This window comes from Chenopodium quinoa, unplaced genomic scaffold (assembly GCF_001683475.1).
Source record: "Chenopodium quinoa cultivar QQ74 unplaced genomic scaffold, ASM168347v1, whole genome shotgun sequence".
NCBI classification, from domain to species: Eukaryota; Viridiplantae; Streptophyta; class Magnoliopsida; order Caryophyllales; family Amaranthaceae; genus Chenopodium; species Chenopodium quinoa.
In genome coordinates this window covers 1,239,622-1,253,539 of record NW_018743021.1, presented here as the reverse complement: position 1 = coordinate 1,253,539, position 13,918 = coordinate 1,239,622, and the positions used below count along the sequence as shown (strand labels likewise).

At 33.9% G+C, this 13,918-nt stretch overlaps 1 protein-coding gene across 1 annotated transcript; it reads right to left on the bottom strand.

Annotated features, from left to right (window-relative positions):
• Window positions 1–5,370: 5,370 nt before the first annotated feature.
• Window positions 5,371–7,926, bottom strand: LOC110730186 (protein HAIKU1-like). The gene has a single exon (XM_021909961.1). It carries the CDS (start codon window positions 7,117–7,119, stop codon window positions 5,995–5,997), a length of 1,125 nt encoding a protein of 374 aa, XP_021765653.1. The 5' UTR covers window positions 7,120–7,926; the 3' UTR covers window positions 5,371–5,994.
• Between the last annotated feature and the right edge of the window lie 5,992 nt (window positions 7,927–13,918).

Here is a 13,918-nt window from a genome sequence, read left to right as displayed (position 1 = left end):
ACCTGTTATTAACCCGACCTAAACCCGACCCAAACCTGATAAGAAGTATGACCCGACGTGACCCGACTCAAGCATGACCCAACCCAAACCCGACCCACATAGGTTATGAAATCAATCTGAATTAACCCGACCCGAGTTGACCTGACCTACTCTTACCCGACCCAAACCCGAATCGTTTACCCGAACTAACAGCTCTAACTATATATATACTCTGTATTGTATTTTGAATATTCACGTGAATGTTTATCGGTCATAACTTAAATGAATTGGATATAACTTGTATATTTAATAAGAAAAAATATGAATTTTCTAGTTCAGGTCACTATGATTTTTCTAGTTCAGATCACTAAAAACATGCGACTAGCTGTTTCTAACGGGTTATAAAACACTCCAATGACTTTTTTACTTTATAGTCATGAAAATGTGTGATTATATGCATATACTAACCTACCAAGAACTTTAGGGTTTTTTTCCATTTGAGTTGGCCCTCTCTTTTCTTTGCCAAATTAGCTAGATTTGAAGTTGAAATATGGTGATCACACATTTCTTTTTTTTCTTTTTTTTTTTTTTTTTTTTTTTGGGTGGAGAATTTGATTGATAGCCTAAGATCCCACGTGAAAGACTCTAATTTTTGGCAGACAAGGCCAATATAACACCACCTACCTTTCTTTATAGTATGGTATTAACTTATGAATTTTGATCAAAACATGTTTTAGATTGGTTGCAACTTGCCAACTTGCATTAATTTTGAGAGAGATACAAACGTGAGACTCTTAATTTGAGAGGGACGTTAATAGTTAGTACTAGTACTACAACTTGAATTAATTATAGAAGCTACAAAGACTGCCTTTTTATATTTGGGTGCACCATTTCACAAAATTATAAAAAGGAAAAAAAAAAGTACTACCTTTTAACATATAAATTTAGGCTCTATTTTTATCTGATTATTTTCAGTTCAGTTCAGCTAAGCTCTAATATGTTCAGTTCTTAATTTTTTTTCTCTCATAAAAATATCAATTAACTTAAGTTCAGTTCAGGTTAGTTCTAATAAGTTCAGTTCAGCTCATTTCAATCAATGAGAACAGGTCTTAGTCGCGACACTAGTGTTGTTGAAAGTACACAATACACACCAAAAACTAGATTACAAGTCAGAAAGAGTATTTCATGTATTTGCTTAAGATGAAGATAACGGGGCCTTACAATCTTTACCAAAATATGGTATTATCTCGTGTGACGTACCTTTTAAATTGACTAGTGATGGGAGTGAGATAGATTTGAAGCATGTAAAAATGGTAAAATGTTGATAGAGGGAGGGAAATTTATTAGGGTTGCTTTTCAAAGAAACCAATTGAAGACGATAAGCACGCAACTTGAGAACACCACTAATATTTTCTACCATTATTGTTGGTGTTGTTGCCGATATAATTATTATGTTGAATTTGGTTGTTATATGCCAGAGGAATATAATAGGAATTATAGGGATAATATACAACTTGAATAAAGGACCGTAAACATGCATACATTTGTTTTTTCCTCTTATAAAAACTCCTTTGACAGTTAGCATAATATGAGATCGAGATGCATATGACATTCAATACAGGTCAAACACGGAATGCAACAGTTTCAATCACCTGATAGTGTAACCAAAAGTGAAAGGAAAGGCAACAGTTTTGACGATTGAAATGGGGGGAATTAGAAGGAAGGTGAGTGGTGCTAATGCTTGAATACAGATGGGCAAAGAAGTAAAATCTGCGAGAACGGATAGCAAACCCAGAAAGGCAGTCAAAATAAGACATGGAACCAAATGGCTGATGCAGCTAAAAAATGCAACCATGGCATCAGAGCAGTAGAGCACATCACCTCCTGAGCTGAAGGGTGAGTAATATGAAACAGAGGTCGAAATCAAAATTTCAAAAGATTGGTATCAAGAAGGGTACAATCGGTATCATCAACCAATTAACTAATAATAATCGATGATATTTGAAAGAAAGTTTGATGTTAGGATGCCATCAAACAGGGCAAAGCTCTGCAAGAAGGCGCATGCTTATGTCTAAACGGTTATACAGCTAGTGCACTTGGGCAGCCCTTGCCAAGTTTCCAGTTGCCAGTATCACTATACTTCGAAGAAGATCATAATACAAAAACTCCAGGAGCATAGAAGAAAAAGTCAGTACTGGGAAAGCAACAAAGTACATACTTCAACCTAGCTTGCATACAGATTTTCCCTGCTTCCCTTACACACGAGATCTGTCATTGAAAGTGCAGTTCATTCAATAACTACCACTCAATCGACACCCCTATCCGCTCTCTAATCCCTTGAAATAATCATCCACGTATATAATCAAATATGTCAAAACAGAAGGTGATGATGCCTTCAATCAAACAATCAAGATTATACAAGATTTGATGCTTAAAGTTACAGAGAACTATAGGAATCAAAACACTTAACAGCATACACTCATTTCAGAAATTAGAGCAGAACATAACTTGAGCCCTAATAAACTTCAAGAATAACTATAAGTTTTGATAGATGGGCATGGAGAGAGAGCAGCAAGTAGATATGCAGGCTACAATTCTCATCTTTGCAAATACTCGTTTCTGATATCAATGGACTAAATGATATTGTTACCAATCAAATAGAACAATAAATAAAACTTGATCATTAATTTATTAAGGTAAAACTGAAAAGTAATTTAAACAATTCAAACTTGCTCAATGCTAACCAAGATCATACTCGTGAATATGTACCAATAAACATCAAAAATAACAGCAAAAATGCAGGTTTTACAAAATCTAAAAGCTCAAACATCCTTTAAGATAATTTCTAAGCCAATACTAGCAGCTTAACCTGACCCGCTCTCTTCTTCAGCCATAAAGAAAGGAGATGTTAGTAAGAAAAACGGAAACCAGGTTGTGAGAAAATGCTCCTGCAAGCTATCGTATAGATAATTTTCTCCTAAGGCCTAAATTCTTATCCAGCACAAACTTATACAGAAGAAGAGAAGGTATGGAAAATATCAAAATAGGTCATCCTGACTAAAGTCAAAGCTAGATAACTATCAAAAGCAATACAGTTTTTGCTCACATAAGTCAGATAATTCAAGAATGATAAACAGACTCCAACACTTCAGAATATGATAGCCTGGTAGATGATGAAGTCTGTTCAAGGTTACCATTATTTATTTTAAATTCAGGATATTTATAGAGAATGTCAAACGAGGGTCATTTGGCACAGAAATATTCCAAATCAGAGAAACGCTAGCACATGTTAGCACGTGAGACAATATAATCTTACGAATTCAAGATACACACTACAAAATTAAGACAGAATAACCATAATTAAGAAATGCTAAAATAATGTAGACTAAAAACATCACTTGGATGGTCAACTTGGGAGCTCAGTCAACATGGGTGCTAAGGTTGAACAAGAACTAAATAATTAGCTATAAATCTTTCTCAAACCTACTTTAAGCAAATAATTGGAAAATCCTGGGTACAACAATTTAATGGGAATACAAGGTAAGATGCCTAACTTGCAGGAACAAAATAATAATATCTAACGACAAGCATCATACTCCATACATTTCCTAAAATTTGTCCTTGTTGACTTTTCATAATAATACCTTTTGCATGACCAGTGCTTCAAATGCATAGATTATAAGATTATTGACAATTAGAAAACTCAAACTGAAACATGACAGGAAGTATCCACTGACAAGGTGTACCAATGTAATAATTCAAGGGCTAAATTAAGGGTCGTAATTAAGGAGAGCTCCAGAAATATATTAAAGTACTAAAGTCAAATATGTAACTAATCTTAATTACTTTAGAACCAATTCTTAGCATTAACGTCGAAGATCAAAGCATTAAACCAAAACAAAAAATGGCATTATGCTAATTCAAGTTACAGTTTCAATTCACTCTGCATGCTCTCTGATGCTTTAATTCTCAAATTCACATCACCCAATTCTTCTTTTCCTGAACTTTTTAAACCATTAGTTCAATATCATAGACACCAAGTCATTCAGATTAGGTCAGTAGTGGGTTCCAAAAAATATATCCTTCAGCTCTCAAAATCAAATCACAGACAATAAATTCAATGTAATATCTTGCTCTATTCCCTGTTCTATTAAAATATCATCTCGTGTTCACTGCAAAGTTAAGTCATTGATGTTAAGTTCATTATAATATCTTCCAAAGAGACTCTCTGATGTGTCATCTCCACACACATAATACGTTATTTTCCCCACTTGCAGCGTTACAGGTTCCATTGTTGTATTTTTTCCCCCAATGAAATTAGGTTATTAAAACATGACTTCAGTCCCAAGAATCCTTAGTGATATAGTCTGAAAACTGCTTCACTATGTATAAATCACCTAAAATTCCTTTGCTTTATATTGTTATAGACATAAACCAACATATAGTTAACAGAATACTTGTATTCTATTCTTATCCTTATCCTACAGGGTTACAGCTTTCCCATCAATTCTAGTTGACAACTACTTAACACTGACTTAAGTATATATGATGATTTTTTCAAAAAAAAAAAAAGTATATATGATGATGATAAGTAGAATATCTCAGAATAACAGTCATCCTTAAGCTTCTTTTGATCTCTGTAGCCTCAAATTACTAATTATCTACTTCACAAAACCAATAATTATCACGCCTTGCATAACCACCATTGACGAAAGTAAAGTTACCACAGATCTCCAACAACACAAGATTGTCATTAAATGCATTAACAAAAATATTTAAGTCCATTGATACCTAGGCAATGATGTATTAACATACCATATACCCAACATCACTCACAGCACCCCAATTATCAATTCTATCAGCTAATTTTTGTAGCATACTTCTCTACAAGCCACTGACCTTTTTATGCCTGTACTTTTTTTAAGATGACTCCAAAGCTCTGCAAAAAGAATTACATTGATCTTTACACTAAAGAGTAGACAAACTCCGCACCAAGCAATTGTTCAATGAAGGCCAATTAGCTCCTTATCCGAAAATATTAATTATTGCAGGAAGGCTACTTAGTACACCAACGTCACGATGCCATAACAAGCTCTTGAAAACAATACCGGCAAACCCAGAGACAATATGGAAACATTTCTAATCTATGGAGCTTTAAACACAGCAAATATAATGACCAGCATGCTCACAGCTCTCAATTCTGAGAAGGAAATGCAAATGCAAAAGGAACATACAAGTATCAGAGATGATCTACCTACCCAATAAGGGAAAACAAAGGAATATATTGAGCAGCATGCTCATGGCTCTCAATTCTGAGATGTAATATGTAAAGGAAATGCAAATGCAAAAGGAACATACAAGTATCATAGATGATCTACCTACCCAACAAGGGAAAACAAAATAATCAGATTGCATATTGCAAATTTCAAACAAAACATCACAAATGAAACCCCAAAAAAACATGTATATTAGATTCTATAAGCACTGAATTAGCTTTACAGAAGCAATAGACACCATTATGCCTAAGCAACTGGTAAAGAGCTGAAATTGCTTATTGTTCTACATGATATTAATACGAAAAACAAGTTACCTAATAAAATAAACCAAAAAAATAAAAAATAAAAAAAAATAAAAAATAAAAAAAAACAATGAAGGTATGCTAAGTTGTTGACTAGTTTGCTTACATAGTATACTGTTGAGACGTTATATGCCAGCTTGTTTGGGTGGTTATCTTGCCTCTTCCTCTTGAGATTTGTGTGATCATACCAGAGCAACAAGAAGAGGGCTTCTTTGCCAGAGAACCAACAACTAACAGCTGATATTCACTTCTCTCATGTTCACAATAATCAGTATGGACAAAGGGCCACGGAAAAGCTATAATTTCCACTGAACAACTAAGATCAGATTGTACAGATCATTTCAATGCACAACATACAAATGAATCCTACAATGAAGGATATGTGCCTGCCATCTAAACAATCATGCCACAGCCATCTAACAAGTCATTCACAATTTCTAAAAGCTAGGATCCCTCCATCTTGGGCTTGACATGGGGAAAAGGCCAGAAGGTGATACAGGAAATGCATATCCTGGAGAAAGGGGTGGCTGAGGGCCTGGACCCAAAATCCCAGATTGACCAAATGGTGAAAATGCAAAGTTTGGACTCAATGGCGGTGGAAACTGACTACCAGGTGAAAGGAGAGGATATGGAGACCTCGGTGTTGGAGACATGTTAAAGAATCCATTTGGTGAAGGCAACAAGAACTGGGAAGTTGGTGATGGCAAAAGGGCAGGACCATTTGATCCCGGTGAAGGAAATGGTGGACCTGGTGGCATGTTCGGGTTAGGAAGCAAACCGGGAGATGGTGGTTGCTGTGCCTGAACATGCCCAGGAACTTGTTGATGCATAGGGTGTTGTGCTTGACCTTGAAAATGCCCAGGACCTTGTTGTGGATACGCCTGAGGTTGACTTTGGATATGCCTTGGAGCTTGTGGCTGCATCTGAGGTTGAGTTTGATATTGTCCTGGCATCTGCGGTTGCTGTTGGAATTGATTCGGTCTAGAGCCACCATCACCGATACAACTTTGTAGCTGCTGCATATAGGCTGATATAGGAGAGAGTGCTGGATTTCCCCAAGCTGCATCACCAGGAGCAAATGGCTGCATCCCTCTAGGGGAGCGCTGACCAAATTGAGGTGGTGGTCGATTATTGAATGGGACTTGAGGTGGTGCCATATGATGACCTTGAGGCGGAGGTTGCATTTGCATAGAAGCCGGAGCTGCCACCACTGGCGGCATTGGAGGGCGATTAATAGGATTCAATGGTGGAGGTCTAATGCGCTGAAGCCTCATACTCGGGTGCTTAGGGGGGTTATTAGGCGGCCTTGGCAAAGGATCTTGCCGTGAAGGCGACCCTGTCAACTGCTGAACTATACTCCTGAAATCACTCTTGCTAATGTTATACACCTGGGGTTGTGGTTGCTGCCTTGCTGTGTTGTTGTTGTTGTTACCATTATTATTAGTAGTACCACTATTAACAAAATTAGGCTGGTGCAATGGACTCTTCCTAATGTTCTTCCCAATCTTGTTCACACCCAAGTAATCATTTGGTTGATTTTTCGACATATTCGAATTATCCATCCACAAACTCTTTAACCAAATTCAGCCACAACAATATGAACCTCAAACTAATTCTTTCACTACTTTTCACACATAGTCAACTGTTCCACAATCCCCACAAAATTGAGTCCTAATCCCAATAATCCCACAAAAACTCCAAGCATATAACCAATAAAAACAGGGTAAAAACTGAATTACAGAAAGCCAGAAATCATACCCTTTTCCTGCAATCACATGAATTTACAGCACCAGATCTCTTCTGAAACAAAACCCTGAAAATGGGTCACTGTTAAAACAAAGAGTAAACAAGCAATTAACTTTACCCCACCAAAATGCAAAGCCAATCAAACCCAGAAGCATCAACCCCACAAAATTCCAGCTTTTAGACTATTAAATTGGAGATTACTACAAATAGCTGTGGCTTGAAATTGAAGTATAAGGCGACTAGAAATGTTTTCCTCTTTGTAGAAAAACCCCAGAAATACACTTTTTTTTCTCCTTCCAAAATCTTCGTCAAAACACTAGCGTTCACACGAAAATTGGGAATTTCAGGGAAGATCGAAATTGAATAGCAAAAATTGGAAAACCCTAGAAAAGAATTTCTTTTGTATTTTGCAAAAAACAGGAAAGTTGAATCGAGGGTAACGTATCTAGTAGGAGGAGAGAGAAGCAGGGAAGTGGGTCAATAACGAAATGAAAGTGATTTTCTGGGAATAAATTATACAACAAAATTAGGAAATTATTTGTAGGAAATTATAAAAATCCAGGGGAATTATTTGAGTAGTCGAGATGGGAATGTGGGCAAACTTTCAAAAACCGAAGGTTGCGGGGTCATTTGGTCCCACTATATGGAATAATTATGAAATACGGATTAACAAAATATATGGATTATAATATAAATTAAACGATTGTTTTGTTAATACTCCATAGAAAGATATTGTACGTCGTTTGCAGGGCTACATATAAAAAGCTACTGAGTAAAAAAAAATTTAAAAAAATAAAAATATAGCATTAATTATAATGATTTGTGCATTCGTACAAATCTAAATTAATACCAAATTAGAAAATATATTAAATTTGGCCTCAAAAAAAATATATATATTAAATGGCTATTCAAATATATATATATATATATATATATATATATATATATATGTTTATTAACCTTAAGGGTTGCATTAGCATTACCCTAATTAATACTCCCTCCGTCCCTAAATTACATTCCTATTATTTAGGGACGGAAGGAGTATATAGTTATATACGAGTTATTTATATGGTACAATAAAAAATAAAGGTTGTAAAATGTTATTCATAAAGGAAGTACTTGAGTATCATGTGAAGTTGTGAACGGTAGAGTTGTTTAGTTGACCAAAATATAAGAATTGTCTTTCCAATAAAATTTGATTTCCATAAATAATGGAGGAAGTAACATATATTTTTTTATGGGAATTTGAGAATTAATCCTTATAGTTACGGAGTATCATATAAACCAAGGAAATGAATCTCATGTGATCATTAGGACTTTTTTTTTAACGCACACAACTAAATTAGGACTTGATCAACTTTCAAAAAAATAAAAATAGGACTTGATCACATGTTTTATACGGAGTATCAATTTTTTTTTAAGTAAGTTATAATTTGAAATTTTGACTATCGCCATTTGTGTTACGGGGTAACGTTCATCCTTAATTTAAAAATTGACAATAAGAAATTACAGATGCACTTTCTAATTTTTATAATATTACTTTTAAAATTAAAAATCAATAATAAATTAAAATTTGAACACATGTTCTATTAAAAAAAAAAAAAAAAAATTGAACACATGTGCTCATACAACAACGAGGAAGAGCATTGGAGGAAGGAGTCAAAGTTCAACAAGCAAAGATTATTCTTTGAAACTTGATGTAATCCAAATTATCCAATTTGCATATGTAAAAGAAAGGAGAGTAAAACGGTTGAATAATGAATCAGTCAAATGTCACATTTGACTAGTGAAGTGTTATTTGGATTTTGCTCAAAAACCTTCCTAAATGATTTTACTTTTTATCTTCACTTTATACACTCCGTTGATATGTTTTCCTTTTTCTTTTTTAGAAATAAATAAATTTATTCCTTTTTTTTTTTTACCAAAATTCCACTTTTATCACTTCTTATCTAGTTACCCTATCTCATGCTACCTATTTTTTTGTAGTTGACGTGTTTTGACTTTAGTACTATTCACATACTTATCTTTAACAGTATTTTGTTATTTATAGATACGTCACATAATACATTTTCAAATATCAACTTTTTTTATATAATTTTTACTTATCGGTAATTAAAGATATAAACGGTTGAATTTGTGCATTATCAACCGTGACTAAAGAAACATGTCAACTAAAAAGAAATGGAAAAAGTAAAAATTTTAATTTATATAATAATACTATGTATCAATGTTTTTAAACAACTTTCCCTCTACTACCTAAAAACCAAAAAAAAAAATTATTTTTCACTTAACACTTGATTATATTACTATATGAATAACTAATGGAAAGATTTTAAAAAAAAAAAAACTCTTTCTTTCTTTCTCACTCAATACTTCACTCCTCTATTCATTTTTCTATGAAATTAATCGAATAAATTGCAATTCACTTCTTCAAAGCAAAATTAATGAACAACTATTACTGTTGTTGCAACATGACAACGATTCCACGAAGAAAGATATGTTGTTCATCTTAATTTAGGGGATTTCAATTGAAGTCAGCTAAGGGTTTTTTATTGTTAATTTGGGGATGAAATCACTGTATTTCAAATTAGGGTTTTGCGATTCAAATTAAGGATAAGGGTGTTCAATTGGTGAATTAATTAACAACAATTTGTGAATTATGACCCATTTCTCTAACTTACAAGTAGTTATAGCTAAGTAAAGGTTTGATTTTGTGCAGACACGATTTCACATCTGCAAGTGTGGATATCCGATTTCCCAATCTCACTTCATGGACTAAGCAGAATCCTGGGAGAAGATTTCAAGCTTGTCAATTTTACGAGCAAAACACTAATAGCAAGGGTTGTGACTATTTCAAATGGGTGGACATTGAAATGACTAAATGGCGAAAGGATGCAACTAATTCATTGATGGTTGATGTGAACATGCAAAAGATTGAGTTAAGGATGGTGAAGAAGGAATTGGCTGAAAGCTAAAAAAGGTTGCCTTGAACTTGAGAATGAAGCACTAAAAGATCAAGTGACAGTAATGAAAAAGCATGGAGTCATGCTCCTTGTATTTTGTTGTCTGCTAGTGTTTGTGGTGGTTAATGTTATTATGTTTAGGTAGTTCAGATAGTTTAGGTTAGTTTAGAGGTTGGTGAAACCTTGTTGGTGATTTACTTTTGTTGAATTAGCTAAGAATGAAGCAATATGTTGCCTAGAATCAAGTGTGATGTCTTGAATGAACACAAATGTACCTTTTTGGATCCTTTAATGAAGAAATGACACTTTTATCTACTTTTTGTGCAAAGTCTAATGTTTTACATTGTCACTCCAACATAACACAAAGAATTTGGACATAAAATCCATAATTAGCACTTTCATTAATCATGTTTATCTACTCATGTCATCATTTACAACAAAATATCATTCCCAAAAGCTGACCATAGTTAAAAATAAAAAAAAAAAAGCAAACACCAGCTGTTTTTACCATCCACCCCAAAAAATACAGACCACATAATTAATCAACTTGTTCATACACACACTGCTACTACTTATAAAGGCTACCTACAACCTTTGTTTTTCCCTTTCTAATAGGGAGCTTCTCCCGACCCTAGCCTTGCCTGGTGTTTGTTGCAGCTGTGGAGGTTGGTTCAACGATGTCGTTTTTCACACAATTGTACTCTCCTATATGATTGGAATGAGGTACAAATTTGGGAAATTTTACAACTTTTTTGACCAAGAATTAGGAGGGAGAGAGAGAGAGAGAGAGAGAGAGAGAGAAAGAGAGAGAGAGAGAGGAGAAGTGACGCAGTAGAGTTAATTTTCTGAAAAAATTAGGTGGGTGAGGTTGAATTAATGCCATTAATGGCGAAGGAGAGAGACGGGAGAGAAATACGAGTGAGAAAAAAGGAATGGGAGGGAAAAAGGGAGGGAAGATTTTTTGTGGGGCACTTAGACGTCATAAAGTGGTTGAGAGCCAATTAGGTGGGAACTTTGGGTGTTTTAAAAAATAGTTGGCGGTAATTTTTTAAAAAAATTAAAAAATTGTAGGTTGTAATTGCTAAAATGAAAACAATAGTATGGGGTAATTGTCAAAATTTTCATAATCAAACATATGCAAATATATACTACCTCCGTTTTTATTTAGTTGACACGTTTTGACTTTAGCACTATTCACACACCTCTTTTTGACAGTGTTTTGTGCTTTATACGTAATGAAAAATATAGTCATGTGATATCTTGTTAGATTCGTCACGTTATATACTTTCAAAATATCAAATTTTCATAATTTTTGCTTATTGATAATTAAATATATTAATGATTGAATAAGTGCATTGACAAACATGACTAAATAAACGTGTTAACTAAAAAAAACGGAGGAAGTAATTGATTAAAGTCATGCAATAACAACTATAAAGACAACAAAAGTTAAATTAATACGTACATCCTCAATCACATTCTTATTGCACCATGGATTCACTTTTTGTAAGAATTTTTTGGGTCAATGGAGTAAATAATACGAGATAAGCTAAAATACAGTCCCTGAACTATGGCATTAGTTGCATATTTGGTCCCTCATCTTTCAAATGAGGCAAATTGGTCCCTCTACCACTTTTGTCTCACCATTTCTGGTGGAGGAACTTATGAGTCAGCAAAGTTTGGGGATGTGTACTGTCAACTAAGAAAAAGTTAAGGGACTTATCCTAGTTAGCATTTGTTTAAGGATTACAAATCATTTTTTTTTTGTCAGCTACTAATTAATATTTATTATTTATTATGTACAAACTTTGATTAAAATGAAAGAAAACATACCCAATTTTTTTGCTTTTTTAAAAATTAAATGACTATTTTTTTTAAAAAAATATGACTTAGAGAATTAAAGAAGAAAATTAAATATGACTTAAAAAATTAAATACTTTGACTTTCTTTCAAAAAAAAAAAATTAAATAATTCGAATTAAAGAAATAGGAAAAGAAAAAAAAAAAGAAAAAAAAGGGTCGGCCCTATCTTCTTCACTTTCGGTTTGGCTGCTCTAATGGGAAATAATCCCCTACTTTGCACCTCATTAACGATCATCATCAATCACCATCTTTTAATCCCAGCCTTTGATTTATTTTGTGATTTAATCTTGGCCTCCTGATTTAATTAATTCTGTACAAGCTCATGCATAATATAGTTCAGTCGAACCAGAGGTTTGGGTTGCGTGGTTGATTAATGACGGTGGTGAGGCTGCAGGCGGGTGGAAATGGGGTTATGTGTTTGTGGCTGGTTGTTGGTGATGTGGGGGTGAGAAAAGGTGGAAAATCCTATAGTTTTTTTCTATTTTTTTTTTTTTTTGGAAATTCTATAGTTTGATTAATGCAAATCATAACCAAAATATTAATGTTGATGGAAAAAAAATTAATGTTAGTTAAAAGATTCCCTTTTAAAAAAAAACTGACAAAAAAATTAAAAAATAAAATTAATTAATCATGGTCCCTAAACTTTTGCTAACTAGGATAGGTCCCTAAACTTTTTTTAAAATATTTTTTTTTTGCCACATGGCCACATGGGCACTTTGGAAACTTTGGTGACTCATCTTTTTCCACCGGAAAAGTAAGTTATGGGTGGTTGAGGGATCAATTTGCTTCGTTTGAAAGATGAGGGACCTAAATGCTACAAATACTAAAGTTGAGGGACCGTACTTTAGCTTAACTCTAAATAATACAGTATGGGACGGAAGAGTAAAGACCAAATACGGTCCCTAAAATTTGGTATAAGTTTGATTTAGGTCCCTCAACTTTCAAAAGTTTGATTTTGGTCCCTCCACCACCAATGACTCATCAATTGTGGTGGCTATAAGAATGAGTCAGCAAAGTTTAAGGACCTTGCTATTATTTAATTGCTGACTGGACCATAGTTTAGGGACTTCGGAATTTTTTAATGATTTTTCGTGCTGATTATACAATTCATGTCACATATAAGAACAAATAAAAGGTAGTTAAAAGTTTAGAGAGTTTGCAATTAATGTTTGAGGAATGTTTGCACAGCAAAAACAACTGAATTCCAAAATAGACTTCAAAAACTAGTCGTTACAAGTTCAAATGGCTATTTAAAGCAACTAATCTTCATAATAGAAGGGAGAACTCAAACCAAATAAAAAAAAATTATCTTCAGCAAACAGAGTAAAAAAAAAAATCACCAAACCCTAACTCATACATGTTAAACAAAACAGAGTAAAAAACGAGTGATAATGACAACAATTTCCAAATTAGAGGATGGCATTACCTTCAGCAGATGATACTTTCGCAAGCTTGAACTCTTTTTGCTCCCTTGTTTCGCCAAATTCCCAACCCGACATCAGCAACAATGGCGTAATACAATTTTGTGATGAAAAGTACTTTTATGGGCTTCTAATTTCTAAAGGAATAAATGAAGCCTTCTGATTATATCACCTAAGTTAATACCCATTTTGGGGAAAAATGGACTGCCAAGGTCCCTAAACTTTCACCAATATTAATAAAAAATGCCACGTCATATGGGCAAGGTCCCTAAATTTTTCCCTTCATTTGACAACTCAGCAATTTTGTCCCTAAACTTTGTCTAGTCATTAATTATTTTGCCAGAATAAGTCTTTAGTGGTGGTGGAGGG

What these genes read in the sequence shown, in the direction of transcription:
- LOC110730186 (XM_021909961.1), bottom strand. Translation starts at nt 7,119, where the DNA reads ATGGATAATTCGAATATGTCGAAAAATCAACCAAATGATTACTTGGGT.